This window comes from Neofelis nebulosa, chromosome 5, assembly GCF_028018385.1.
Source record: "Neofelis nebulosa isolate mNeoNeb1 chromosome 5, mNeoNeb1.pri, whole genome shotgun sequence".
In the NCBI taxonomy this organism is placed as follows: Eukaryota; Metazoa; Chordata; class Mammalia; order Carnivora; family Felidae; genus Neofelis; species Neofelis nebulosa.
Genome location: NC_080786.1, coordinates 159,082,780 through 159,109,089, shown reverse-complemented (window position 1 = coordinate 159,109,089; position 26,310 = coordinate 159,082,780). Strand labels below are relative to the sequence as shown.

Below are 26,310 nucleotides of genomic sequence, written 5' to 3'. Positions count from 1 at the left end.
ACCGCGCCCCTGTAGTCTGCCGGGCGGGCCTGGGGCGCGGGCGGCCGCCGAGGGCCGGGGGCGGGACTTTTCTGGTTGCGCGGCATCCGTTCCCGGCCCTTCTCGGGTCTGGGGGCGGCCTCTCTGCGGGGGCACTCGTCCTTTGAGCCGGTTTCTGGGTCATCGCAGGTATGGCAACACAATTTATTTCTATATCTGGGAAGAACATTTAGTGTTCTGGTTGCTGGGAGAAAATTAGAAAACACTGCAACACTAATGTTCTTAACAGCGTTACACTGTAGCTTTCTTGCTATGGAGATTGGAATAAGTTTGGAGAAACTCCTCTCTTTAAAAGTGTGACTACATTCATTTTCTTGTTGTTATTTGAGTTTTTTCGTGAATTTACCAGTTCAGAAAATGATTTGAATTTTTCCTTAGTCTGAAGCATCACGCTTCAATCTCCAGTAACGAAGTAATTTATTTCTCCACCCTCTACTCCAGCCCTCCCCACAAACCCCCCACTGGCTCTCAGAAAATAATACCTAACCCTTTGATTTGCCCAGTTTTCCATTATTCTTAGAGTGTGACATGTGATTAAAAATTATCTTCTTAGTCTTCCAGCAGGACATAGCTGTGATGATCTGAATTTTTGTCTTCCAGCTTATTGTGAAGATGAGGGTGGCTTCCTAGTTGAACAGACTGTTTAAAGAAGAGAACAACTTGTGTACACATAGTATTCACTACCTTGGATCAGAAGATGAACCCAACTAATCCTTTCAGTGGGCAGCAGCCTGGGGTTTTTCCAGCATCTTCCAGTAGTTCCATAGGAACATTTCAGGCTAAGCCGCCATTTCGATTTGGTCAGCCCTCGCCTTTCGGACCAAGCAATACGTTATCTGGGAAAACGTCAGGATTTTCACAGGTATCCAGCTTTCCAACATCTTCGGGAGTAAGTCATTCTTCTTCAGCACAAACATTAGGATTTTCCCAGACTTCAAATGTTGGACTGTTTTCAGGACTTGAACACACTCCAGCCTTTGTAGCTGCCTCTGGGCCTTCAAGTTCATGTGTGCCTGGAAACCCAGGATTTAGTTTTAAATCATCCAACTTTGGGACTTTCCCAAGTACTTCTACATTTGGACCAGAAACTGGAGAAATAACAAGCTCTGGTTTTGGGAAAACAGAATTTAGCTTTAAACCTCTGGAAAATTCAGTGTTCAGACCAATATTGGGGGCTGAATCTGAGCCTGAGAAAACTCAGAGTCAAATTACTTCTGGATTTTTCACATTTTCTCACCCAATTAGTAGCGGACCTGGGGGACTGGCACCATTTTCTTTTTCTCAGGTGGCAAGTACAGCTAGCAATTCAAATTTCACCTTTTCAAAACCAGTTAACAGTAATAATTCATCATCTGCCTTTGCCTCTGCTTTGTCAAACCAAAATGTAGAGGAAGAGAAGAGAGGCCCTAAATCACTATTTGGAAGTTCTAATAGTAGCTTCACTAGCTTCCCCATATCTTCAGGGTCTTTGGGAGAACCCTACCCGGTTAGCAAAACCGGGGTCAGACAAGGTTGTGAAGAAGGTATATCCCAAATGGAGCCACTTCCCAGCCTCATGAAAGGACTGAAAAGGAAGGAGGACCAGGATCGCTCCCCAAGGAGGCATGGCCATGATGGAGCAGAAGATGTGGATGCTCTGTCAAGGGGAGATCATCCTCCAGATAAACGACCTGTCCGCCTGAATCGACCCCGGGGAGGCACCTTGTTTGGTCGAACGATACAGGATGTCTTCAAAAGCAATAAAGAAGTAGGTCGTCTTGGCAACAAGGAATCTAAAAAGGAAGTTGGTTGTACTGAGTCCGGGGAAAATGACCCCGTGGCCATCCCAGGAGGGAGTCAGTCTTCCTCGGCACTTTCCCGGCTCCCAGGTGTGAAGGAGGAGGAAACTGAAAATAGAGATAAAAAAGAAGGTGAGCTCTAAAAATGTGTGCCATCCAGTAAATGCTGCTGGCTTGTTCTTGGTAAATTTCCCCGAGTCTTAGTTTAATGTTTCTGGTAAGTTTCCTGTAAACATTAGGAATTCTAACATACGAAGAAAATGTCTTGTATCTATAAACATTTACTTTGCTCTTACGTAGTTGGTGCTTCCTATTTGAGATGTGACATCTGCTACGTTTTTGTGCCCGTTCTCTTATCCCTAGAGTCTCTAAGAGGAACACCTGGGCGTCAAAGTAAAAGAAGCGAGAGCACAGACAGTCTTGGAGGCTTGTCTCCTGCTGAAATCACAGCTATCCAGTGCAAGAACATCCCTGACTATCTCAACGACAGAACCATTTTGGAGAAACACTTTGGTAAAATTGCTAAAGTGCAGCGCATCTATACCAGGCGCAGCAAAAAGCTTGCCGTGGTATATTTTTTTGATCATGTGAGTATTTCCAACAAATTTAATGTGAGTGAGAAAAAGTTCGAGTGACCTTTGTCACTTTAAAACCTATTTTTTATTTATTTTATTTTTTAACTTTTTTTAATGTTCAGTGTGAGCAGCGGTTGGGGGGCAGAGAGAGAGGGAGACACAGAATCCAAGGCAGGTTCCAGGCTCCAAGCTGTCAGGAGCCCGATCTGGGGCTCGAACCCACGAACTGTGAGATCATGACCTGAGCTGAAGTTGGATGCTTAACCGACTGAGCCACCCAGGTGCCCCATTAAAACTTATATTTTAATCTATCGCTTACTTGCTAGAATGGGCAAGCACTCAGATATCTTATTCTCAACTTGGCTCTATAATCACATAGCATTTTTTCAAAATTGAGTTTTCTTGTTTGTTTCTGATTTTCTTTTATTTGGTCATAGTACATAATCACTGTAAACATTCCAACAATACGAATAAATCCCCATGTAATCCTATTCTCCAGGATAACTGACATTACTTGTTTGGTTTATACCTTGACTTTAAATAGGTATATAAGCACATATATGCATGACACATTAGTTGTAGGGTGTAAGCATACAGGGATTGTTCACACTATGTTGCGTTATGTTTTTATTATTATTACTGAATTTTCTTGTGGGGAAAAAGTAAGTTCTTTAGAGTTTGTAAAGTGGAAAGCATGTTTTCATACTTCTTTTAAGTGATGATGTAGGGGAAAAACCAAATGAATATGAATATTTGAAATGAACTATGAATATTTTAGTTAATATCATTGTAAACACATAGTCACGTTGTTTTTACACAAATGGGATCATGCTGCATATACTGTTTGCTTATGTTTTCAGGTTGTAATCTTTAGTATTTTCTGAAACCAATAGCCTAATTAGAAGAGAATTGTTAAGTGCTGTATGGCATTCTGTCCTGTTTACTTACCTGGTTAATTTTCTATTTGTGGACACTTTGTACATGTATTTCTGATTGGTTTACATCCTTTGTTTAAATTCCTGAGAGTAGAAGTTCTGTGCCAAAATACTTGCATAGCTTTAGAGTTTTTGCTGTTTGTTCCTTTCTTTCTTTCTTTTTTTCTTTTAATTCAGTGGCATTAATTACATTCAGAGTGTTGTACCACCATCACCATTATCTATTTCTAGAACTTTTTCATCATCCCAAACAGTAACCCTAACCGCTAAGTAGTATTTTCCCATTTCTTCCTTCCCCCAGCCCTTGGTGACCTTTAATCTACTTTCTATCCCTCTAAATTTGCCTATTCTAGAAATTACATTTATGTGGAATCACAGTATTTGTCCTGCTTATTTTGGTCAGCATCACGTTTTCAGTGTTTGTGTGGTTGTACTTTATTCCTTTTATGGATGAATAATAATTCCATTGTGTAGATGTATTTTTCTTTATTAATCTGTCGATGGACAGAGGCTGTTTCTGCTTTTTGGCTATTTTGAATAATGCTTCTGTGAACAGGTGTGCAAATATTTCCTATCATCCTCTTGGGTATACACTTAAAGTAGAAGTGCTGGGTCATATGCCTCGTTTTTGTTTTGTTTTTGAAGGTATTTGACTATTGAGATGTACTTTTCTAGCTGAACCCTAAAAAAATATTTATGAAATAGGTATGTAAATACATTGTCGTAGGAAGTAGTTCATTGATACATAAAATGCTGAGGTCTCCTGATTACCCTCATCTCTCCTGTTACCTGGGAGCAAGCACGGTTACCTAGTATGATGTGTATTTTTCTAGACCGTTTCATAGGTTTGTCTATGGGTATACTAAAACGTACTTGATTTTGTGATAAAATGTCTCCCACGTGTGTCATTCTCTTTTTTTTGTCTTAAAGTGTGACTTGGCAATCTTTCCAATACCGTATGTATTTACTGTATTACTGTATGTGTAATCAGATGGTGAGAGTCACCTCACCAAATGCCAACAAGGCTAATCTGTGGGTTCTATCACAGTAAAGTTATTACTTTCAAAAAGGAGAGGAGCAAATCCATGCCTGTGAGACAGGTAAGAGAGGTGAGGACCGTGGCTGCTGTGACTGGAGGCAGACTGCATGGTCAGAACATGTAGTGGATGGAGGCTTCGCTCTGTACAAAACTGTACAAATTCTGCTACTGCATTTGAAGTTTTAATTTCATTTCCTTTGGTCTGACGCCCTCATACGTTGTGGTGTGGACTGTTTCCCTAGGCATCTGCAGCCCTGGCTAGGAAGAAGGGGAAAAGTCTGCATAAGGACATGGCTGTCTTTTGGCACAAGAAGAAACTGAGTGAGTTCCCGGTTACTCCCGGTGTGGGTTCCAGTGCTCTGCATGGTCTGCCCACTGAGCTTTCCCCAGCACCAGGGCGGGGCTGGCTGTCCGTGGATCCTGTGTCTCAGAGTGTTTCTTTGGGCTGCTTTGGAATCTCCTGTAACAATTAGGAGAGTATTACTTTTTCAAACACAAGTAAAATCCAGTGTCAGACTTGTGGTTCATAAACTCTGTGCTCTTGTGTCCTCAGGTCCCAATAAGAAGCCCTTTTCCCTGAAAGAGAAGAAGCCAGGTGACGGCGAAACTGGCCAGGGCCCGGAGGAGGCATCCTTTCAGCACTCCCCTCTTAGCAAGCCTGTGGGGAGGGCTGCAGCTGTCAGCCTCCTGAGTAAAAGGTGTGGCTGGTTCTTTCTGAGGACTGTTGGACACGGTGGCGTGTGGGTTCCTTGACTTCTGTGCCCTTGATGGCAGTCATGCCAGAGCATGGCTGGGAAGTGGATGATACGCTGACCCTTGAGGAGGGTTTCATGGGGAATGGGGGCCTGGGAGAGGGAGAGTAGGACGTGGCGAGAGGGCAAGGGGGAGACGGCCACTGGGCTCGTCCCACTCAGTTCCATGCCTCATGCTGTTGTACTCAGTATATACGAAGCAACTTGTTCCCTTGAGAGGTCTAATTGGCTGTAATAACCAAGTTTTCCTAGTAGCTACTTCTAGCAATTTCCAGTATGACCTTCTGTAGGTCTAGCTTATCATGGTGAGGCAGTCTTCCTTTTGGCCACATTATAGCTGGGGAACTATACAAGTGTACAGCCCTCAGGCCAGAGTGGGGACATGGTGTGTGCCTCGCACGGCCTCAATGGATATCTGTTCGCAAAGCCTCCCTCCCCAGCCCCCTTTCCGCATGATCCTCTCTTCCTTCCACAGAGCGGGCTGCTGCTCTTTAGTCCTTGGTGTATTTTGGTCAGCGTATCATTTCCTTACTTTCATTTTACAGTTAGCATTTTAGTTGCTGATTTGCTTTTGATTTTTCTCTTCTCCCTCAGCCAGTCACATCTTCAACATTCGAGTTCCCAGAGTGTTGAAAGCCAGGTAGAAAATGGGGAAGCTGGGAAGCAGTGCTCATGTCTTTTTAGTACATCCTTCTGTGGGAATGAAGATATGTATGAAAACATGTAGACACATGATTTCTTCATGGTGTTAAAGTGGTTTCCCCCCCAGGCTGAATTTCATTTTTTTGAGATAGAAATATGCGGAAGTTCATTTCACATGTTTAAATGGGCTCCTCTCATTTTTAGAAAGTATGGAATGTTTCAAATTTTGAAAATCACAGTGAAAAATAGTAACACCTTTACACTCATTAGGATCATCATCGTCTCCTGTTAGTGATTTTAGTTTCAGTTTTGGAGGAGCAGAAAATCTTGAATAAGGAAAGCATCCGGAAGTGGAAATGACAAATGCTTGCTGGATACAAGACCCTTAATGTGTTACTTTCTTTGTAGCTCTCCAGTGAAGAAGCCAAGTCTTCTAAAGACCCATCAGTTTGAGGGAGACCCTTTTGATTCGGGCTCTGAGGGCTCCGAGGGTCTTGGGCCATGTGTGTCATCTCTTAGCGCCCTGATAGGCACCGTGGCTGAGACATCTGAGGAGAAGTACCGCTTGCTTGACCAGAGAGACAGGATCATGCGACAAGGTATTGTGGGTGCATCTCAGCAGAGGTTCAGAGACCTCGCTAAGGTTATGATAAGGTCATTCTGGGAGCTGTGAGGAGGGAGTGACTGCTGTCTGTGGAGGCTCACTGACATTGAGCCTTAGGCCTCCGATGCGCCGCATGTAACTTTGTTGTTTACTAGTTTCCCAAGAAGGTGAGCATAGATGTAGATGTAATGCAGATATGTCTTTATTTATTTATTTATTTTTAACATTTATTCACTTTTGAGAGATAGAGACAGCGTGGGAGTAGAGGGACAGAGAGAGAGGGAGGCACAGAATCCAAAGCATGCTCCAGGCCCAGAGCTGTCAGCACAGAACCTGATGTGGGCTCGAACCCACGAACCGTGAGATCATGACCTGAGCCGAAGTTGGACGCTTAACCAACTGAGCCACCCAGGGGCACCTTGAATTTTATTTGGAAGAAAATCTATAAACCATTTTTTAAAATTAAACATTTTAAAGGGCAGTTTTTAGACATTTAGAAAGCACATATTAAACAAAAATCAAAATGTTTTGTTTGACAGAAATCCCCACAAATAAAACTAAGAAATGTCAACCCAGGGGAAAAATCTGTAACTCATATCATAAAGGGCTGATTTCTCTGATACAGAAAGAATTGTTGAAATCAGTGTGAAAAAGACTAGCCCTTGGGGGGCGCCTGGGTGGCCTAGTTGGTTAGGCATCTAACTCTTGATTTCAGCTCAGGTCATGATCTCATAGTTTGTGGTTTTGAACCCCACGTCAGGCTCTGCAATGACAGTGTGGAGCCTGCTTGGGATTCTCTCTCTCTCTCTCTCTCTCTCTCTCTCTCTCTCTCTCTCTCTCACACACACACACACACACACTCTGCCCCTCCCATGCTCATGCCCACTCGCATGTGCTTTTTTTTTTTTTAATCGTTTATTTTTGAGAGCGAGAACATGAGCAGGAGCGGGACAGAGAGAGAGGGAGACAAGCAGCCAAGCACGCTCTGCACTGTCAGCACAAAGCCCGATGTGGAGCCCGAACCCATGAACCATGAGGTCATGACCTGAGCTGAAGTCAGACGCTCAGCCAGCTGAGCCACCCAGGCGCCCTCTCTTTTTCTCTCTCTCTCTCTCAAAAAAAAAAAAAAAAAAAAAAAAAAAGACTAACTCAATAGAGAAATGAGTAGGTGGTCAGAAAAGTTACAGAAAAGAAAGTATACTTGACCCTTGACCAACACAAGGTCAGGGGTGTGGTCTCCCTTGTAGTTGGAAAATCCACATATGATTTTTGACTCCCCAAATGCTTACCTGCCTATAGGCTACTGTTGACTGGAAGCCTTACTGATAACAAAAACAGTCGATTAGTACGCGCTTACTGTGTTATGTGTTTTATATACTGCATTCTAATAGTAAAGTAAGCTAGAGAAAAGAAAAACATTATTAAAAAAATCCTCAGGAAGAGAAAGTACATTTATAGTATTGTAGATGTAAGTGGACCCGTGCAGTTCACACCCATGTGGTTCAAGGGTCAGCTGTGTCACCAGTTGGCTCTTAAACATAGGGAAAGGTGCCCACGCTCTCCCACAGCGATGCACCTCCCAGAGTGGCATCTCCATATTGTGCCCTGATGCTGTGTCCTTGGGCAGGCTGGGGACGGCTGCACTCCTGTGGAGGAGGGAGAGTTGGCAGTATCTTTTAGCCTTAGGAAAGCCTGTGCCTTTGACCCAGCAACTCGTGTGCAGGAATCTGTCCCATGGACAGTACCACACATATGTTTGTGTGTGAGATTCACACATAGGTTGTTTGTGATGGCAAAGATTGGGAATTGATTGTCCACATAGCAGGATTCTAAACAGCCTGGAGGAAGATTAGGCTTTGTTTATGGAAAAATATGAAGATTTATTGTGAACTGATAAAAACATAGTGTGGTAAGTATGTAGTGTGCTACCATTTGTGTATAAATAAGGGTGGGAAGCGTGTGTGTCCATACGCATGTGAGTGTGCTTGCATACATGTGAATAAAATAGTCATGCAGATGTGAAAGGATCTGTTCACGTTGACTCAGGAGGAAAGTGGGGGGGATTTTATGTAGGATGTTTTAATACCTTTGGAGTGTGATCTGTGTATATATATTAGCTATTTAAAAAGTAAGTATTCTATTAACTTTTCAAAAATATGCGTGGGGCACCTGGGTGGCTTGTTCAGTTGAGTTGACTCTTGGTTTTGGCTCAGGTCATGATCTTCTGGTTCGTGAGCTCAAGCCCCGCATTGGGCTCTGTGCTGACGGCTCCGGGCCTGCTTGGGATTCTGTTTTTTTCCTCTCTTTACTCTCTCCTGCTCGTTCTCCCCCCAAAAAATAAGTAAACTTAAAAAAAATATATATGTGCAACGAGCACAAATGAAAAAGTATTTGTGTTTTTCTTTGCAAAGTTTTTTTGAAATTAGATTTTAGCTGTAGGATTTTCCTTTCTTTAGAAGCTGTGAATAAGTGGAATAATCACAGTGCCTCCTTAACGTGGTAATAAAAGCTGCTGTCACGCATCATGTCATTGACATGGTGATTTTTTGTTGTCGAAACCCAGGAACGGAATTTTTGTATTCCAAATAGAATTAGTAGGTATTTAAATTTTTCAGAATAAAAATAAGATGTGTATATGTAAAAAGAATTTTTTTTAATATTTATTTTATTTTATTTTTTTTTATAAATTTTTTTTTTTTAACGTTTATTTATTTTTGAGACAGAGAGAGACAGAGCATGAGCGGGGGAGGGTCAGAGAGAGAGGGAGACACAGAATCGGAAGCAGGCTCCAGGCTCTGAGCTGTCAGCACAGAGCCCGATGCGGGGCTCGAACTCACGGACCGTGAGATCATGACCTGAGCCGAAGTCGGACGCTTAACCGACCAAGCCACCCAGGCGCCCCTTTAATATTTATTTTAGAGAGAGAGAGGGGGAGAGAGAGAGTGTGAGGCAAGAAGGGGCAGAGAGAGAGAGGGAGACACAGAATCTGAAGCAGGTTCCAGGCTCTGAGCTGTCAGCACAGAGCCTGATGCGGGGCTCGGACCCACAAACCGTGAGATCATGACCTGAGCCAAAGTCCAGGGCTTAACTGACTGAACTTGTATGTTTTGAGCTGTGAAGTTGTTGTATTCCATTTCGTTTAAAAGATACTTTTGTAAGAAATTGTATGGAAAGTAATAATTTATTCACTTCAGGACCGGGGTACATTCTCTTAGGTGAATCCTGTTAAAGACATGCTAGAAAAAAGTGATGAAATACTGAGTTTTAGAGTACTAGTGTATTTTGAATATTTACAGTTAACAAATTGATCTTTTTAACAAACATATTGCAGCATGACTATCTTTGAATTCATTACCAGAGCCATGAACAGCCACGTGTGCCCCCTGCCTGTAGGGTGCAGTGAGAATCTGTGGCTGTTGCAGGGGGGATGAGGCCTCCTCAGGGGTCTTCATGGGCCTGGATGCCCTGGTGCCTGATGTGATAGGCCATGCTTTCTTTTTTCTAGGCCCAGCATTTGATTTGATTTGATTTGATTTATTGTATTGTATTGTATTTTTATGTATTTTATTTTATTTTACTTTACTTTTTACTCTGCTTTATTTTAAAATGTTTATTTTGAGAGAGAGAGAGAATGAGGGAGGGGCAGAAAGAGGGGGAGAGAGAATCCAAAGCAGGCTCCAGGTTCTGAGCTGTTAACACAGAACCCGACGCAGGGCTCAGACTCACGAACTGTGAGATCATGACCTGAGCTGAAGTTGGACACTTAACTGACTGAGCCACCCAGGCACTCCATAGGCCCAGCATTTAAAACATATTTCTTTTACTTTGTAATTTGCAGTGTTTGCCTTTCTTTATTTCTTTTCCTTTTTCTTTTTATCATCATAAAGACACACTTCTCTGGGTTCCTAGTAACTGTGTGATACGTTCTTATTTTTTACTTGTCATCATTTAGCTCGGGTAAAAAGAACTGACCTGGACAAAGCAAGAACTTTTGTTGGAACGTGCCCAGATATGTGTCCTGAGAAGGAGCGGTACATGCGGGAGACCCGGAGCCAGCTGAGCGTGTTTGAAGTGGTCCCAGGGACTGATCAGGTGGAGCCCCATGTCCTCCTGGGGTTGCTCTCTAGGCTGTTGTCCATATTTAAATCATCAGGGTGGAGGTGGGATACACTGGGGGGAGGGGGGGGGCGGGGGGGGGACTTTTTTGTGATTTTTGTATATATTGATATTTGGTTTGGGTGTTTACCTTTTTAGAGGGTAGTGGGGATGTGCTCTTAATGTTCATATTAAATTGTTTTTATTGTGAGGTGTACACTAAACAATCCTATATGAGGTGACCGGACCCCATGGTTCTCTATAGATGTAGATAGGAGATTTGCTTCACAGATTAAAAAAATTTTTTTTTCTTTTTTCTTTTCACAGTTTATTAGTACCCCTTTTAAAAAATTTTGTTTTTAAAAATTTATTTATTTTGAGAGAGAGAGATGGGGAGAGAATCCCAAGCAGACTCTATACTGTTAGCACAGAGCCTGATGCTGGGCTTAAACCCACAAACCGCAAGATTATAACCTGAGCTGAAATCAAGAGTCAGACACTTAGCCGACTGAGTCACCCAGGTGCCCCGTATTCCTACCCTTTTCTTTTTTTTTTTTTCAACGTTTTTTTATTTATTTTTGGGACAGAGAGAGACAGAGCATGAACGGGTGAGGGGCAGAGAGAGAGGGAGACACAGAATTGGAAACAGGCTCCAGGCTCCGAGCCATCAGCCCAGAGCCTGACGCGGGGCTCGAACTCATGGACCGCGAGATCGTGACCTGGCTGAAGTCGGACGCTTAACCGACTGCGCCACCCAGGCGCCCCCCTACCCTTTCTATGTATGTGTTTTACACGCTTGAGATTATCCTCTAGATGCAATTCTGTGTGAATATTTTTCACTTAAAATTATATTGTGAATGTTTTGATAAACTCAGCATTATTTATTTTTATTTTAGAGAGTGCGGGAGAATGGGGGAAAGGGCAGAAAGAGAAAGAGAGTAGGGTTTGTGCTGTCAGTGCAGAGCCCAGTGTGGGGCTCTGTCCCACAACCCCGGGATCATGATTTGATCCGAGATCAAGAATCAGATGCTCAGCTGACGGAGCCACCCAGGCGTAACTCAGCATGTTTTAAATGACAGCCTGTTAATTGATTTATGTAACTGTTAAAACTTACCATTTTGCAATCACTAGATAGGCTGTTTCTAATATTTAAATTTTATTAATGATTCTACTGGGCATGTTGTGTATTAATGAATCTAAAGTATTTAGGTTATTTCCTTCTGATAGATCCTAAGAATTAAATTACTACATCAGAGGGTATGACCTTTTTTCAAGGTCCTGAACATATGTATGTCAATGCATGTTCCCAAACTGTTTCTCAGAAATCACCATTTTAGATCCTTTGTCAATTTTTTTTTTAACGTTTATTTATTATTGAGAGACAGAGCATGAACAGGGGAGGGGCAGAGAGAGAGGGAGACAGAATCTGAAGCAGCTCCAGGCTTTGAGCTGTCAGCACAGAGCCCGACGTGGGGCTCGAACTCACAGACTGCAAGGTCATGACCGGAGCTGAAGTTGGATGCTTAACTGGCTGAGCCACCCAGGCGCCCCAATCCTTTGTCAATTTTTAAAAAAAATTTAAATTTTTGTTAATTTCTCTTCGTTAATTTTGCTTATAGGTGTCTCCTCTATTGGCTGTTTTTTTTGTTTTTTTTTTTTTTTTTAAGATTTTATTTTTAAGTAATCCCTGCATCCAGTGTGGGGCTTGAGCTTGTAACCGTGAGATTGAGAGTTGCATGCTCTCATCATCATCTCTGCATCACAGCAGAGGCTCCTGCCCCAGGGGACAATGATGGCAGCTTGAGGTGGATGCCTGGGGCTCAGTCTGTGGACATCTGGGCTTCTGCCTTTGGCCATGTGTCTTCAGGCTCCTTTTGCAGGTGGAACAGCTCCAGGCCTTTGTGTGCAGCTGTGCAGCCCCCATGAGCCCCCCTGCTGCTGTCTCCATTTCCTTTCTAATCCATGTAGACTTACTTTGGTGTTTGAGTGTGGCTAAGGTATGTTAAAATGCTTCAGAGTCCCTTACCTTTCACACCTCTGCCCTTGGGGCCATGCACATGTATCTCTACTTCTATTCCCCCCCCCCCCTACTTTTTTTTTAAGATTTTATTTTTAAGTATTCTCTACACCCAGTGTGGGGCTCGAACTCAGAACCTTGAGATCAAGAGTTGCATGCTCCACCGACTGAGCCAGGCATGTGCCCCCACTTATATTCCTTCTGCTTCTTCACTCCTTGTCATATTTGCCAAAAACAAGTTTCTCATTTGTTTTTGAATTTTGGTCATTACTTTCAAACAGAAATTTTACATTTGAATATTGTATTCTGTAGTTTTGATCTTGTATGAGTTTGTGGGTGATTTTCCCCTTCATTTTAAGGCACAGCTGTGGGGAAGCTGGCCCAGCACCTGACACACAGGTTTGTTCCCACTCTGTGTCCTCAGGTGGATCACGCAGCAGCTGTGAAGGAGTACAGCCGCTCTTCTGCTGATCAGGAAGAGCCCCTGCCGCATGAGCTTCGGCCCTCGGCAGTGCTCAGCAGGACCATGGACTACTTGGTGACCCAGATCATGGACCAGAAGGAGGGCAGTCTGCGGGACTGGTACGACTTCGTGTGGAACCGCACACGGGGCATTCGGAAGGTATCAGTCACTTTCGATCAGGAAACTAGAAAATGCATGTGAATTCCAGAGTTGAAGGGAGAGTTCTCATTTTACTCATTTGTGTAAAAGAATATGCTGTATTTAAAATTATTACAGGGGTGTCTGGGTGGGTCAGTTGGTTGAGCATCTGACTCTTAATTTCAGCTTAGGTCATGATCTCACAGTTCGTGGGTTCGAGCCCCACGTCAGGCCATGTGCCGACAGCATGGAGCCTGCCTGGGATTCTCTCTCTGCCCCTGTGTCTGTTCTCCCCTGTTCATGCACACGCACATACTCTCTTTCTCTCAAATAAACATTAAAAACAGTAAATCATTACAAAGTCTTTTTAAAATGTGCTTCATGCAGTTTGTTTCAAATTGATGAGAGAAATTCAGGTAATCCCGATTTTTCTCACATTTGGTTCTTTATGCATGGAAATATGTGCATGAGATCTGTGTGTATAGGAGACACGTATGTACGTAAGGTGTGTGGATGAGGTGTGTGCGTGTATAATACTCCCTCTCGTTCATGGCCAGGACATCACACAGCAGCACTTGTGTGACCCTGTGACGGTATCCCTGATTGAGAAGTGTACTCGGTTCCATATCCACTGTGCTCACTTCATGTGTGAGGAGCCCATGTCCTCTTTTGATGCCAAGATCAACAATGAGAACATGACCAAGTGCCTTCAGAGTCTGAAGGAGATGTACCAGGACCTAAGAAACAAGGGTGTGTTCTGTGCCAGCGAAGCAGAGTTCCAGGGCTACAATGTTCTGCTCAATCTCAATAAGGGGGACATCCTAAGGTAAATTTTCAAAGTCAGAAACTAACCTAAGTTGTCTGGAAAAGCAGGGTTTAAACAGGAAGAGAGCTGTTAGGGTTCATGGCAGCTGGCAGTGCAGAGTCTGTCCGGTGTTGAGTGTGGGCTTGACAGTAAGCAGCCTGGGCTGGGCTGTGTGCTCTGTTGAGCGGAGGTGCAGGGGGCCCCAGGACAGGGCTGTGCTGACGGCGGCAGTCAGAGTAGGCCCCAGATCCTTTGTAAGAACAGTTTCTCTTTGTCAGTGAGAAGACGAGGAAGCAATCTGCCTGATGAACAGAAGAGGCAAGTGAGGGAGGACAGGGAAGCCCAGGGCGCCCTGTCAAGAGCTGTCAGCAGTTTGCTGTGTCCAGGCGTGTTTCCTATTACATGCGTCCACACACGCCTCCTCATAGAACTAAGTGATAGGAGAGGAAAAAATTGTGTGAAACGAATGTTTGTAGGGGGATATTAAGAAAGAATGAACTTTAAATACTGATCTGCTACACAGGTGGACATTTATAGGAGAAAACACAGCAGAATCCCCTGAGTCTCTGTCCCTGTTGTTGGTCAACCGGACTTGGTGACAGCCAGTGACTCCTTTATTTCCGAGACTCTCTTATTTATGCTGAAACTGTTTTTTGGCTTACTGTTTTCCCTAAGAACCTTGTTAAACAATATCGAAATGTGTTACCGATTTTTAGTTTTAAAATTCGGTCCCGGAGATAAACTGGTTATGGAAAACAGAAGTGTGGTCTTTTCATGGATGACGGGTGCCTTTCTTCTCTTGAGTGACTCAGTCAGCTGTTCACTTACATAGCAAAGTTAGGTTTTGTTTAGACATCATCATTGTGAAAACAGCTTGCAGTCATTTGGCATTAAAGTGACTCTTTGATAATCCTTAAATTGATTATTACGTGAATTTGTTTATTTACCATCTTTTTAGAGAACACCATTGTTCCCAATCTAGTCCAAGAGTGGCAGCTTCTAAATTACTAATCTAACAGAGTGGCACGTGTCACCATTAAGTCCCTTTTTCTCCATATGGTTGAAATCTTTGTTTTTTTTTTTCAACTTTTTTTTTTTTTATTTTTTTATTTTTGGGACAGAGAGAGACAGAGCATGAACGGGGGAGGGGCAGAGAGAGAAAAATAAAATTCTAATCTCTTTATCTCCTTTAATTGACAGAGAAGTACAACAGTTCCATTCTGCTGTTAGAAATTCCTCCGAAGTGAAATTTGCTGTTCAGGCTTTTGCTGCATTGAACAGTAATAATTTTGTGAGATTTTTCAAACTGGTCCAATCGGCTTCTTATCTGAACGCATGTCTTTTACATTGTTACTTTAATCAGGTGAGTAACGTAGCTGTACTTGAAGAATTGAAAGGAAGCAGATTGTTACTTTTGATATTTAAGTGTTTCTCTATTCTGAGAACATTTCAGCAGGTCCTGGGGTGACTCTTGTGTAACCCTCTCGCGCTAGACCTCTGAGAGGGTTACTGGGGTACCTTGTTTTACAGGGGTTGGCACCATTGACTACTGACGGAAAAGGCTGTGCAGTGGAATATACTATTGTTAGGTTCAGATCAGACAAATTTCTTTAGAGTGATATGACTTGAGGGCGCCTGGGTGGCTCAGTTGGTTAAGCATCTGACTTTGGCTCGGGTCATGATCTCATGGTTCGTGAGTTTAAATCCTGAATGGGGTGAGCACGAGCCCTGCTTCAGGTGAGTCCCACTTCCCCCCTCCTCCCTTTCCCTCTCTCCCTTGTGGGATTCTCTTATTCTATCATTTCCTCTTTTTCTCTCTCTCCCTCTCTCTCTCTATGCCCTTGCTCACATGCTCCCTCTCTCAATAAAAAAAAATATATATGACTTGAGTTCAGCATTATTATCATTCACGGAAACTGAAAATCAAAAATTGCACATGCAAAATCCCTAACTTAAAAATCTTAAGTGTTATTTTTGGAATGAACGTGATGATGCTAAATTTGTCCCAATAAATATCTTGAGGGCCTTTTCTTTGTTGAGTACTGTGCTGTGCCTTGGGGTTACAAACCTGGGGAAGACTGGTGTCTTACCTGGTGCTTTACACAGAGCTTGAATGCCAGAAATTCCTCAAGTCAGGTCTTCAGCCCCAGCCCTGACAGCGCACACACTGTGCTGCCCCCAGCTGTGAGGGGTCTGCTTGGTGGGGAGGAGGCTGCTTGGGGTGGGGGTGTCTCAGGATGTGACCAGCTGGTTCTGTGACTCCAGGTTATTTTTCTTTGGTCACACATCAAGTTCAGTGATAAACAGTGACTAAGCCCATGGTCTTAGTCCAGGCAAATGGTCTTGTGCAAGTCTGCTCACTGTCAGATCTGACAGTTGCCAACAGAACCGAAATTCTGGAACAAATGAAAAGATTTTAAACAACATGCTACTTGTGGAACTCTGTACATTCAACAAATAAAACTGATAATTAATACTTTGAAATGATTATTCAACATTAGGATGTTGGCCATTTGTTCCCATTTTAATAACTTTGAGCAAAAAGACATCTTAAGTGCTTTTTCTTTAGAGAAATAGTGTGTTTGACATGGTCCCATAGGGTTCTTCCTGTTCACCTCCACCTGCTGTGACTCTTCCAGTCCCTTCAACCCCAGCACACTCCTGCCACAGGGCCTTTGCACTTGCTGTTCTTGCTGCTGTTCTTTCTCCTTACAGAGACATATGGCACCTTCTGGTGTTGTCTTGGTTGCCACCAACTCAGCAGGGCCCACCCTGCCCGCCTGCCCTTCTCCCCTGCCTTCTTTCCTTGGTTGCACTGTCACCATTACATGTGCTGTGTATTTCACAGATTCATCTTGTTCATCGTCGGTCTCTCCCTGGCATGCCCAGTCATTGGGGCAGGGATTTTGTTTTGTGCATTGTTGTGTGCCCAGCAGTAACCATGCCAGGTGCAAAGTAAACACTGGATAAATACTGGTAGGGTTAAAGAGCACTGCAAGGGGAAGCAAGGGGTCACCCAGAGTCCTAGCGCCCACATGTACACATGTAATTTTTGTTAGCACTTTCCTTTTTTTTTCTTTTTTTTTCTAAAGCACTTGTTACAAATTTCGTGTCATTTATGCATTTTTCTGTTTCACTCCATCATCTCTGTGGTAATTTTTACTGCCACACAGCTTTTTGTCAAGTGGAGGATGCATAATTGACTTTCCACATGACCTGTTTGTTGATGGACAATTTGTTTTCTAGGGTTTCTTTTTTTGTTTTTGTTTTTGTTTATTTATTTTTGAGAGAACACAAGTAGGGGAGGGGCAGAGGGGGGGAGAGGATCAGAAGCAGGCTTTGCGCTCACAGAGCCCAATGTGGGGCTTGAACTCATGAACTGAGATCATGACCGGAGCTGAAATCACATGCTCAGTCGACTGAGCCACTGATGGTGCCCTGTCTTCTAGGGTTTCTTTCAATTAAAGCCTTCATGGCCTGACTTTTCCTGTGTCTGAGACTGATTGCTTCGCTTGCATTTCTGCTTATCTTCTGCTGAGCAAATTCCCTGCTGATTGCTAAGCCTAGGCTCCTTAGTGCCAGATTGCTTTCCAGAGGGACTACAGCAGGACGCTGTGCCCTATGCTGGCAATTCTGTGGTTATGGGATAACTGGTCCCTTGACCCTGTAGTGATTCATCTTGTCTCTTCAGATCCGCAAGGACGCTCTCCGGGCGCTCAACATAGCGTATACCGTGAGCACGCAGCGCTCCACCGTCTTTCCCCTGGATGGCGTGGTGCGCATGCTGCTCTTCCGAGATTGTGAGGAGGCCACAGACTTCCTGAACTACCACGGTCTCACTGTCTCTGATGGGTAAGAGCAGAGAGGTGGCCTCTTTTTGTTTTTGTTTTCGTTTTTTTGTTTGTTTTTAATTCTGATGAGGGTCTGGGAAGTGCCAGCTACATGCCAGGCCCCAGAGGAGGGCACATTCCACATGCTGCCTCCCTGGGGTGCAGGTGAAATCAGCGAGGCTCAGAATGGCTGGGGAGCATCCTCAGGTCACACGCTGCTCGTCAGTGGATTGGAGTTCAGACCCATTTCTTTGCAACTCCAGAATCAGGGTTTTTCACGCGTTACTGAAGATCCTACAGGTAAAGGTTAGGGTCTTTCTTCTTCTGTTTCTTGAAGATGACTTCTGCTGGCCCCTGACTGACAACTACCCACCTCTGGTGGTCCAGACAGGCACCAGTGGGCCAGGCCAGGGGCTCCTCCACTGCTTGGAGTCAGTGTTTTGAGAACCTTATGGAACTCGTGGACCCTCTCCCAGAAAATGGCACCATAATGTGCACCATTTACTCACGTGCGTGCACATGCACCCAACGCCTTATTGCCCATTGGGGTTTCTCCACCCCTTCCCTCCTCTTAACTCCTTATTGCCAGCCCCTTCCTATCTGCTTTCTGCAGTCCTCAAAGAAACGTGGCAGCTTTGGAATAAGACAGGAGCACGTAGGTGTCTGGCATTCTACCTGTGGCTGTCTACAGCTAGGCCGGGAGGCTCCCGTGTCACAAGGAAATGTCCAGGCTGGCAGCTGTGGGTACTGTGGGCTCAGCTGCCAAGTCACCTTTTACTGCCTCTCTCCTCATTTACACATGGCTGTGGGGTGACCTAATGATGGGGACAGGGCTTTCAGCGTTTCTGCTGGGCACTGAGAAGGTAAAGGTTGGCTTTTTACCTGTGTAACGCCTCTCCGTGGGTTCTTTGTGGTCTGGGTAGCTGTGTTGAGCTGAACCGGTCCTCGTTCCTGGAACCAGAGGGGTTATCCAAGGCCAGGAAGTCGGTGGTTATTACCAGGAAGCTGACAGTGTCGGTTGGGGAAATCGTGAATGGAGGGCCATTGCCCCCCATCCCTCGTCACACTCCCGTGTGCAGTTTCAACTCCCAGAACAAGTACGTTGGGGAGAGCCTGGCTGCGGAGCTGCCCACAGGCACTCAGAGACCCGGCTTGGACTCAGGTGAGGAGCTGCGTTACGTGACGGAACTAGCTGTTGCCCCTTCAGGAAGCCTCTTGGGAGCCAGGAGCATCTGTCTTGTTTTAAGGGTGAGGGGTAGGTCGGGTGGGTATTGGCTCAGTGCTCATGTCTTTTGCTCCTCTTAAGAGTGGCCTGAATGGCTCCCTGATGTCATAGTGCTTGGTTCCCACAGGTGAAGCACATACCGTCCCCTGTGACATTGCTTGGGAGGGTGGCCAGTAAGGATCACTGTGGGTGCTCAGGGGTTGCCCTATTTGCCCACACTTGCCTCTTCCCTTGCAGGTGAGGGGAAAGGAGAGGCGTGTGGTACAGAGGCAGATGTGCCCCCACCTGCTCTCCAGCAGCCTCTTCCCATCCCTGCACCCACACCAGCTTCTCTGCCTCACCTCCCGGCACCAACTCCGAGCACAGTGCCTGGCCTCTTCCAGCCACCTGTGCAGGCCCCCCTGCAGCCCCCTGTGCATCCTGAGTTGCTTCCTCCAAGGCCTGCACCTGCGTACTCTGATGCGGTAAGGAATCTTCCAGATCAGGGCTCTGAGGAGCCAGTTGCGTATCAGTGTCACCAACAGCGTCTGACGTCCAGTCTGACCTCTGTCTGTAGATCACTTCCATGAAGGTGGTTGCGCTTGTGGCTCTAGAATATTCTGAGTGCCAGCCGTGGCAGGTCCTAGGACCCTGGCCCTGGAGGCTTAAGCCTTTGTCTTTTAGGCAAGGAGCTTGGGGCTCTGAGCACAGGCTGTGCCAGGCTCCCTAGCTCTTTGCCTGTGTGTCTCTTTGAAAGGGCTACAGCTAAGACTAGAGAAGGCGCTGAGGGTTTTTTGGAAGTAACATGACAGGTGAAGTAGGTGCGGCCCTGCATTGAGAACTCTGCAGACGCATGGGTCTCTGTGGACTACCCTCTCCCCTGTGGAGTAGGCTGTGTTGTCTGGTCTCCTGCGGGGGGTCCCGGGAGAGACCCGGCCTGCGGTCACTTGGCCTCGGGTGGCTGAGCTGGGGCTGACGCTCCCCCGTCTTGGGCACAGTTGTCAGAGCAGCTCTTCAGTGTGTCCTGTCCCAGCACCATCTTGTGGCCCTGGTGTGCGTGCTCTGAGTGATATTCGACACTGCTCGCTCCAGAGAGCCAGTGGGCATGTTGACTAGGGACATGTGGGGCCACAGGCATGCAGCACCGTGTGCACACTGGCCACACAGGTTGTGGGATTGGGCTCGCCACCCTGTTGCTTGGGCCGGTTTTGGTCATGATTAAGGAGGCCTGAGAGGATTGTAAAGAATGGCTGCAGCGACTGGCGACGTTTGATAGGATGTGGGGGCGGCATGGCGTCACTGAGCAGGCAGCAGGCTTGCCTTGGCCTCTCCGGAAGGCTCCTCTGTGTCCATTAGCAGGAAACCTTTCCCGAAGCAGCGTAGCCAGTTCCTACGTGAGGACTGTTAGATGCCCTCAGACAAGTAGCCACTGATAGGTCGCGAAGGGAGTTTTTTTTGGCCCCAGAGGGGTTGTTCCATGAGACTGGTTGGTTCTGTGAAGGTTTTCAGTACCCTTAGCCTGTGCAGCTAGATTGGTTTTAAGCTCAGTCTGGATTGAGGCAGTGTTTCTCGCTGCCGTTGCCCTGACCCCCATGTGACCTCTCCTTAGGACCTGGCTCAGGTGGTGGATGAGCTCATCCAGGAGGTTCTTCAGAGGGACTGCGAGGAGGTTGGCGCTGCTGGAGCGGCCTTTGCGACCACAGCTCTGGGGTAAGTCCTGCGCCCTTTCTGCTCTGAAGCTGTCTGCTCGCTGGGGCCGAGCCCCATCCCTCTACATTTCCTCTCCGAGAGCTGCTGACAGTCTTGGACAGGAGGTCACAGCTGCTCATTCGTACAGGCTTAACTTTGGTCCTGCCCTCTAGGTGGGTGTGACTGTTCGTGTTCCTCACCTTTTCTTTGTCAATGGCATGGAGTTCTTGTTTGTGTGTGCTTTTTGAGCAATGTTAGGTTTCTTAAAATGTAAATTGAAAACTTGTTTTTTTTTTGAAACTTTAAATGTGCCTTTAAATTCTAGTAAAGTAAAAATTTGTTTATTCTCTGTTAAGAATTAAAAATACTTTATGTGATCCGGGATTGTTTTACTTTATAAATTTGACGGGTGAAATTTCCTTAAACGTTTTCTATAATTTGCATCTTATATTGTGATGAAATTTCTTCAGAGATTTCAAGCTACACTTATAAATTTTATATATTTGATTCTAATATTTTAAATATCTAGTCTTAATAAATTTAATAATGAAAATCTTTCTGGGGTGCCTGGGTGGCTCAGTTGATTAAGCATCCGACTTCAGCTCAGGTCATGATCTCATAGTTCGTGGGTTTGAGCCCTGTGTTGGGCTCTGTGCTGACAGCTCAGAGCCTAGAGCCTGCTTCGGATTCTGTGTCTCCCTCTCTCTCTGTTCTTCCCTGCTTGTGCTTTGATTCTTTCTCTCTCTCAAAAACAAATGAACATTAAAAAAGAAATTTAAATAATGAAAACCTTTCTAAGCGTTTAAAAAACTTTCATAAAGTTAATTAAAGCCAATTAATGTAGTAAATCAGATTCCTTTTTTTAATGTCTTTTTTTAGAGAGAGAGAGAGAGAGAGAGAGAGAGAGAGAGAGAGAGGGAGAGAGCACAAATGGGGGAGGGGCAAAGAGAAAGGTGGACAGAGGATCTGAAGCAGGTTCTGTGCTGACAGCGGGGAGTCCAGTGCAGGGCTGGAACTCATGAACCATGAGATCGTGACCTGAGCTGAAGTCAGACACTTAACCTACTGAGCCACCCAGGTGTCCCAGTAAACCAGATTTTTTTTTTTTTTTAAATGTTTATTTTTGAGACAGAGAGAGACCGTGCATGAGCAGGAGAGGGGCAGAGAGAGAGGGAGACACAGAATCTGAAGCAGGCTCCAGGCTCCAAGCCGTCAGCACAGAGCCTGATGTGGGTCTTGAACTCACAAACTGTGAGATCATGCCCTGAGCTGAAGTTGGATCCTTAACTGACTGAGCCACCCGGGTGCCCCTAGTAAATCAGACTCTTAAGGATTTTAAACATGTTTTAAAAATCCTAGGGTGCCTGGGTAGCTCAGTAGGTTGAACTTCCAGCTCTTGATTTTGGCTCAGGTCAAGATCCCAGGGTCATGGATGGAGTTGAGCCTTGAGCGTGGAGCCTGCTTAAGATTCTTTACGGGCGCCTGGGTGGCTCAGTGGGTTAAGCGGCCGACTTCGGCTCAGGTCATGATCTCGCGGTCCGTGAGTTCGAGCCCCACGTCAGGCTCTGTGCTGACAGCTCAGAGCCTGGAGCCTGTTTCAGATTCTGTGTCTCCTTCTCTCTGCCCCTTCCCCATTCATGCTCTGTCTCTCTCTGTCTCAAAAATAAATAAACATTAAAAAAAAAAAAAAAAGATTCTCTCTCTCGCTCTGCCCTCCCCCCCATTTTGCATGCTTGCTCTCACTCTCAAATAAAAAAAGAAAAAATTCTATTACATATGAAACCACACAATGATTAAAAAGCATTATTTTACCTGTATAAATGTAGATGACTCAAAAGGATTAATTTTATTGATTCATTTTCTTATACTAGAGTCAGGTACATATTTTCTGTTTGCTTGAAATAAGAATAAATATGATTTCTGTTGGCTCAACTTATTTTGATAAAATGTACATAAAAAAAATCAACCATTTTTATGTGTACAGTTCAGTGACATTAAGTACATTAATGGTATCCTTCACCACAGTCTATTTGCAGAACTTTTTTGTCATCCCAAACAGAAGCTATACCCATTAGACAATAGTTTCCCATTCTTCTCTTTCCCCAACTCCTGGTAACCTCTATTCTACTTTCTGTCTTTATGAGTTTGTCTTTTTTAGGTACCTCACATGAGTGGCATCATAATAGCATTTGTCCTTTTTTGTCTGACTTTTTTTAGACACAAGAATGTTTTCAAGTTCATCTACATTGTAGCGTGTGTCAGCATTTTATTCCTTTTTATGGCTGAATAATACTCTATTAAAATGTACAGTTGATCCTTGACCAACATGGGGAGTTAGGGGTGCCAACCCCCTGTGCAGTCAAAAACCGAGTATAACTGGGGCGCCTGGGTGGCTCAGTCAGTTAAGCGTCCAACTTCAGCTCAGGTCATGAACTCCTGGCTCATGGGTTCAAGCCCCGTGTCGGGCTCTTTCTTGACAGCTCAGAGCATGGAACCTTCTTCACATTCTGTCCCTGTCTCTCTCTTTGCCCCTCCCCTGCTTGCGCACTCTCTCTCTCAAATATAAACAAACATTAAATTAAAAGATCAAGTATAACTTTTGACTCCCCAAAATCCTAACTGTTTACAATTTGTGGATTGGAAGCCTTACTGATAATATCAATAGTCAACATATGTTGTGTATGTTAAGGTATTAAATACTGCATTCTCACAATAAAGTAAGCTAGAGAAAAGAAATGGTTATTCAGATCATCGGGGAAAAAACAAGGAAGAGAAAGTATACTTACAGTATTCTATGTGTAAGTGGTCCTGTACAGTTCAAACCTGTGTTGTTCAAGAGTCAACTTTATAAACATATGTAACGTGTATATACACCACATTTTGTTCATTTATTGATGGACCCTTGGGATTATTTCTACCTTTTGATTATGCTACCTTCTGAATAATGCTGTTATGAACATTGGTTTACAAATAACTGATTCCCTGTTTGCAGTTCTTATGGGTATAAGCCTAGGAGTGGAATTACTAGATCATATGATCTATTTTTAACTTTTTAAACAACTGCCAAACTATTTTCTGCAGCAGTTGCACCATTTTATATTCTCACCAGCAGTGCACAAGGATTCCATTTTCTCTACCTTCTTGCCAACACATAGTATCTTTTTTTTAAAAAAATGTTTTTAGGGGCGCCTGGGTGGCTCAGTCGGTTAGGCGGCCGACTTCGGCTCAGGTCACGATCTTGCGGTCTGTGAGTTCGAGCCCCGCGTCGGGCTCTGGGCTGATGGCTCGGAGCCTGGAGCCTGCTTCCGATTCTGTGTCTCCCTCTCTCTCTGCCCTTCCCCCGTTCATGCTCTGTCTCTCTCTGTCTCAAAAATAAATAAAAAAACATTAAAAAAAATAAAAAAAATAAAAAAATGTTTTTATAGTAACTATCATAATGGGTGTGAAGTGGTATCTCATTGTAGTTTTGATTTGCACTTCCCTAGTAACTAACGATGTCGAGCATGTTTTTGTGTGCCTATTGGTCTTTTGTGTATCTTATTTGGAGAAATCTATATTTAAGTCCTTTGGCCATTTTTGAATTGTTTTTTTGTCGTTGAGTTTGTAGGAGTTCTTTTATGTTCTGGATTTTAATCCCTTTTCAGATATATGATTTGCACATATTTTTTCCCAGTCTGTTTGGGGATGTCTTTTCTGTGTCTTTTCATTCTCTTGATAGTGTCCTTCAATCTACACAAGTCTTAAATTTTATAGAGTCCATTTTTTTGTTTTGTTTTATGTAGTCCATTTTATCTAATTTTTCTTTTGTTGCCTGTGCTTTTGGTGTCATGTTCAAGAAATTGCGAAATCCAACGTTATTATTTCCCTGTGTTTTCTTCTAAGACCTTTATAGTTTTAGCTCTTAAGTGTAGGTCTTCAATCCATGTTGGTTTCGTTTTCATATATGGTGTAAGATAAAGATTCAACATCATTCTTTTGTATATGAGTACTTAGTTTTATCAGCACCAGCTGTTGAAATAACCGTCTTTTCCTCTTTGAATGGTCTTGGCACCCTTGTTGAAAATCAATTGGCCATATACGTGAGGGTTTCTTCCTGGATTCTCTCGTCTGTTCTGTTGATCCATATGTCTGTTTTAGTATCGCATTGTTTTGATTACTGTAGTTTTGTAGTAAGTTGTAGTAAGCTTTGAAATCACAAAGCATGAGTCCTTCAAATTTGTTTCTCTTTTTCAAGACAGTTTCACTATTTGGGGTCCCTTGAAATTCCATATGAATTTTAGGATGAATTTTTCCCAAATCTCTTTGGGATTTTGATAGTGATGCATTGAATCTGTTGATTGCTTTGGGTAGTGTTGACATCTTAACATTAAGTCTTCCAGTCTAGGGGCACCTTGTTTGCTCAGTTGGTAAAGCAGGCGACTCTTGACCTTGCGGTTGTGAATTCAGTCTCCATGTTGGGCATAGAAGATTACTATTATATATTTTTTTAAGGTTTCTAAAAATGTTGACTCTATTTATTTAGTGTTTATTTTTGAGAGAGTGCAAGCTGGGGAGGGGCAGAGAGATGGGACAGAGGATATGAAGGGGGGCTCTGTACTGACAGCAGCAAGCCCGATGAGGGGTTCAAACTCATGAACTGTGAGATCATGACCTGAGCTGAAGTTGGGCACTTAACCGACTGAGCCACCCAGGTGCCCCATAGATTATTTTTAAAGGTTTTTTTTCTTTTCTCTTTTCTTTCTTTCTTTTTTTCTTTCTTTCTTTCTTTCTTTCTTTCTTTCTTTCTTTCTTTCTTTCTTTCTTTCTTTCTTTCTTTCAGAGAGAGGGAGGGAGAGAGCATGCACGTGCATGTGTATGTGTGGAGGGGCAAAGAGAGAGGGAGAGAGAATCCCAAGCAGGCCCCACCTTGTCAGTGTGGAGCCTGACGTGGGGCTCAGTCTCATGAACCATGAGATCATGACCTGAGTTGAAATCAAGACTCAGACACCTAACCGAGTGAATCACCCAGGTGTCCCAGATGATTGTTTTTTTTTAAAAAGTCTTCCAGTTTATTCACATGGGCTTTCTGTTTGTTCAGGTCATCTTTAATTTCAGCAGTGTTTTGTGCTTTTCATTGTACATGTCTTTAATTTCCTTGATTAAATTTATTCCTAATTGCTTTATTTTTCACTGCTATTGTAAATCAGATTGTTTTTATTTTTAGAACGCTCATTGCTAGTGATAGAAATAAATACCATTGAATTTTTGATCCTTATATTCCAGTTTTGCTAGACTTGTTTATTAGTTCTAATAGGTTTTGAGTGGATTTCTTAGGATTTTCTGTGTACAGGATCATGTCCTCAATGAATAAAGTTTTCTTTCTAGTTTAGATGTTTTTTATTTTTCTGTAATCTCCAATATGGTATTGAATAGAATCAGCAAATAGGACATCCTTGTTTTGTTCCTGGTCTTAGAGGAAAAACTTTGTCTTTCATATCTGAATCTGATGCTAGCTGTGAGTGTTTCATATATAGACTATATCGTGTGGAGGAAGTCCCTTTCTATTTCTATTTTTTTTTTTTAGTGTTTTCATCATGAAACTGGTGCTGAATTTTGTCACATGCTCTTTCTGCATCAATTGAGATGATCACGTGGGTTGTCCCCCCTTCAGTTCATTAATGTGTTTGTATTACATTGTTTTTCATTTGTTGAACTATTCCTTGCAT

The 26,310-nt window shown here is 43.9% G+C and overlaps 1 protein-coding gene across 5 annotated transcripts in view; it reads left to right on the top strand.

Moving 5' to 3' along the window:
• Positions 1-26,310, top strand: part of MCM3AP (minichromosome maintenance complex component 3 associated protein) — a 55,635-nt gene that overhangs the window by 200 nt on the left and 29,125 nt on the right. For 3 of the 5 annotated variants that reach the window (XM_058732310.1, XM_058732308.1, XM_058732311.1), the window contains exons 1-14: positions 36-168; positions 640-1,949; positions 2,181-2,404; positions 4,609-4,687; positions 4,920-5,064; positions 6,169-6,359; positions 10,317-10,456; positions 12,901-13,098; positions 13,635-13,903; positions 15,083-15,245; positions 17,574-17,734; positions 18,636-18,874; positions 19,175-19,401; positions 20,526-20,626. In XM_058732310.1, the coding sequence (XP_058588293.1) occupies positions 737-1,949; positions 2,181-2,404; positions 4,609-4,687; positions 4,920-5,064; positions 6,169-6,359; positions 10,317-10,456; positions 12,901-13,098; positions 13,635-13,903; positions 15,083-15,245; positions 17,574-17,734; positions 18,636-18,874; positions 19,175-19,401; positions 20,526-20,626 (3,350 nt within the window). In that variant the 5' untranslated portion in view covers positions 36-168; positions 640-736. Of the gene's footprint in view, positions 1-33; positions 169-639; positions 1,950-2,180; positions 2,405-4,608; positions 4,688-4,919; positions 5,065-6,168; positions 6,360-10,316; positions 10,457-12,900; positions 13,099-13,634; positions 13,904-15,082; positions 15,246-17,573; positions 17,735-18,635; positions 18,875-19,174; positions 19,402-20,525; positions 20,627-26,310 lie in introns of those variants that run through there. The other 2 variants (XM_058732312.1, XM_058732309.1) reach the window with 2 other exon arrangements.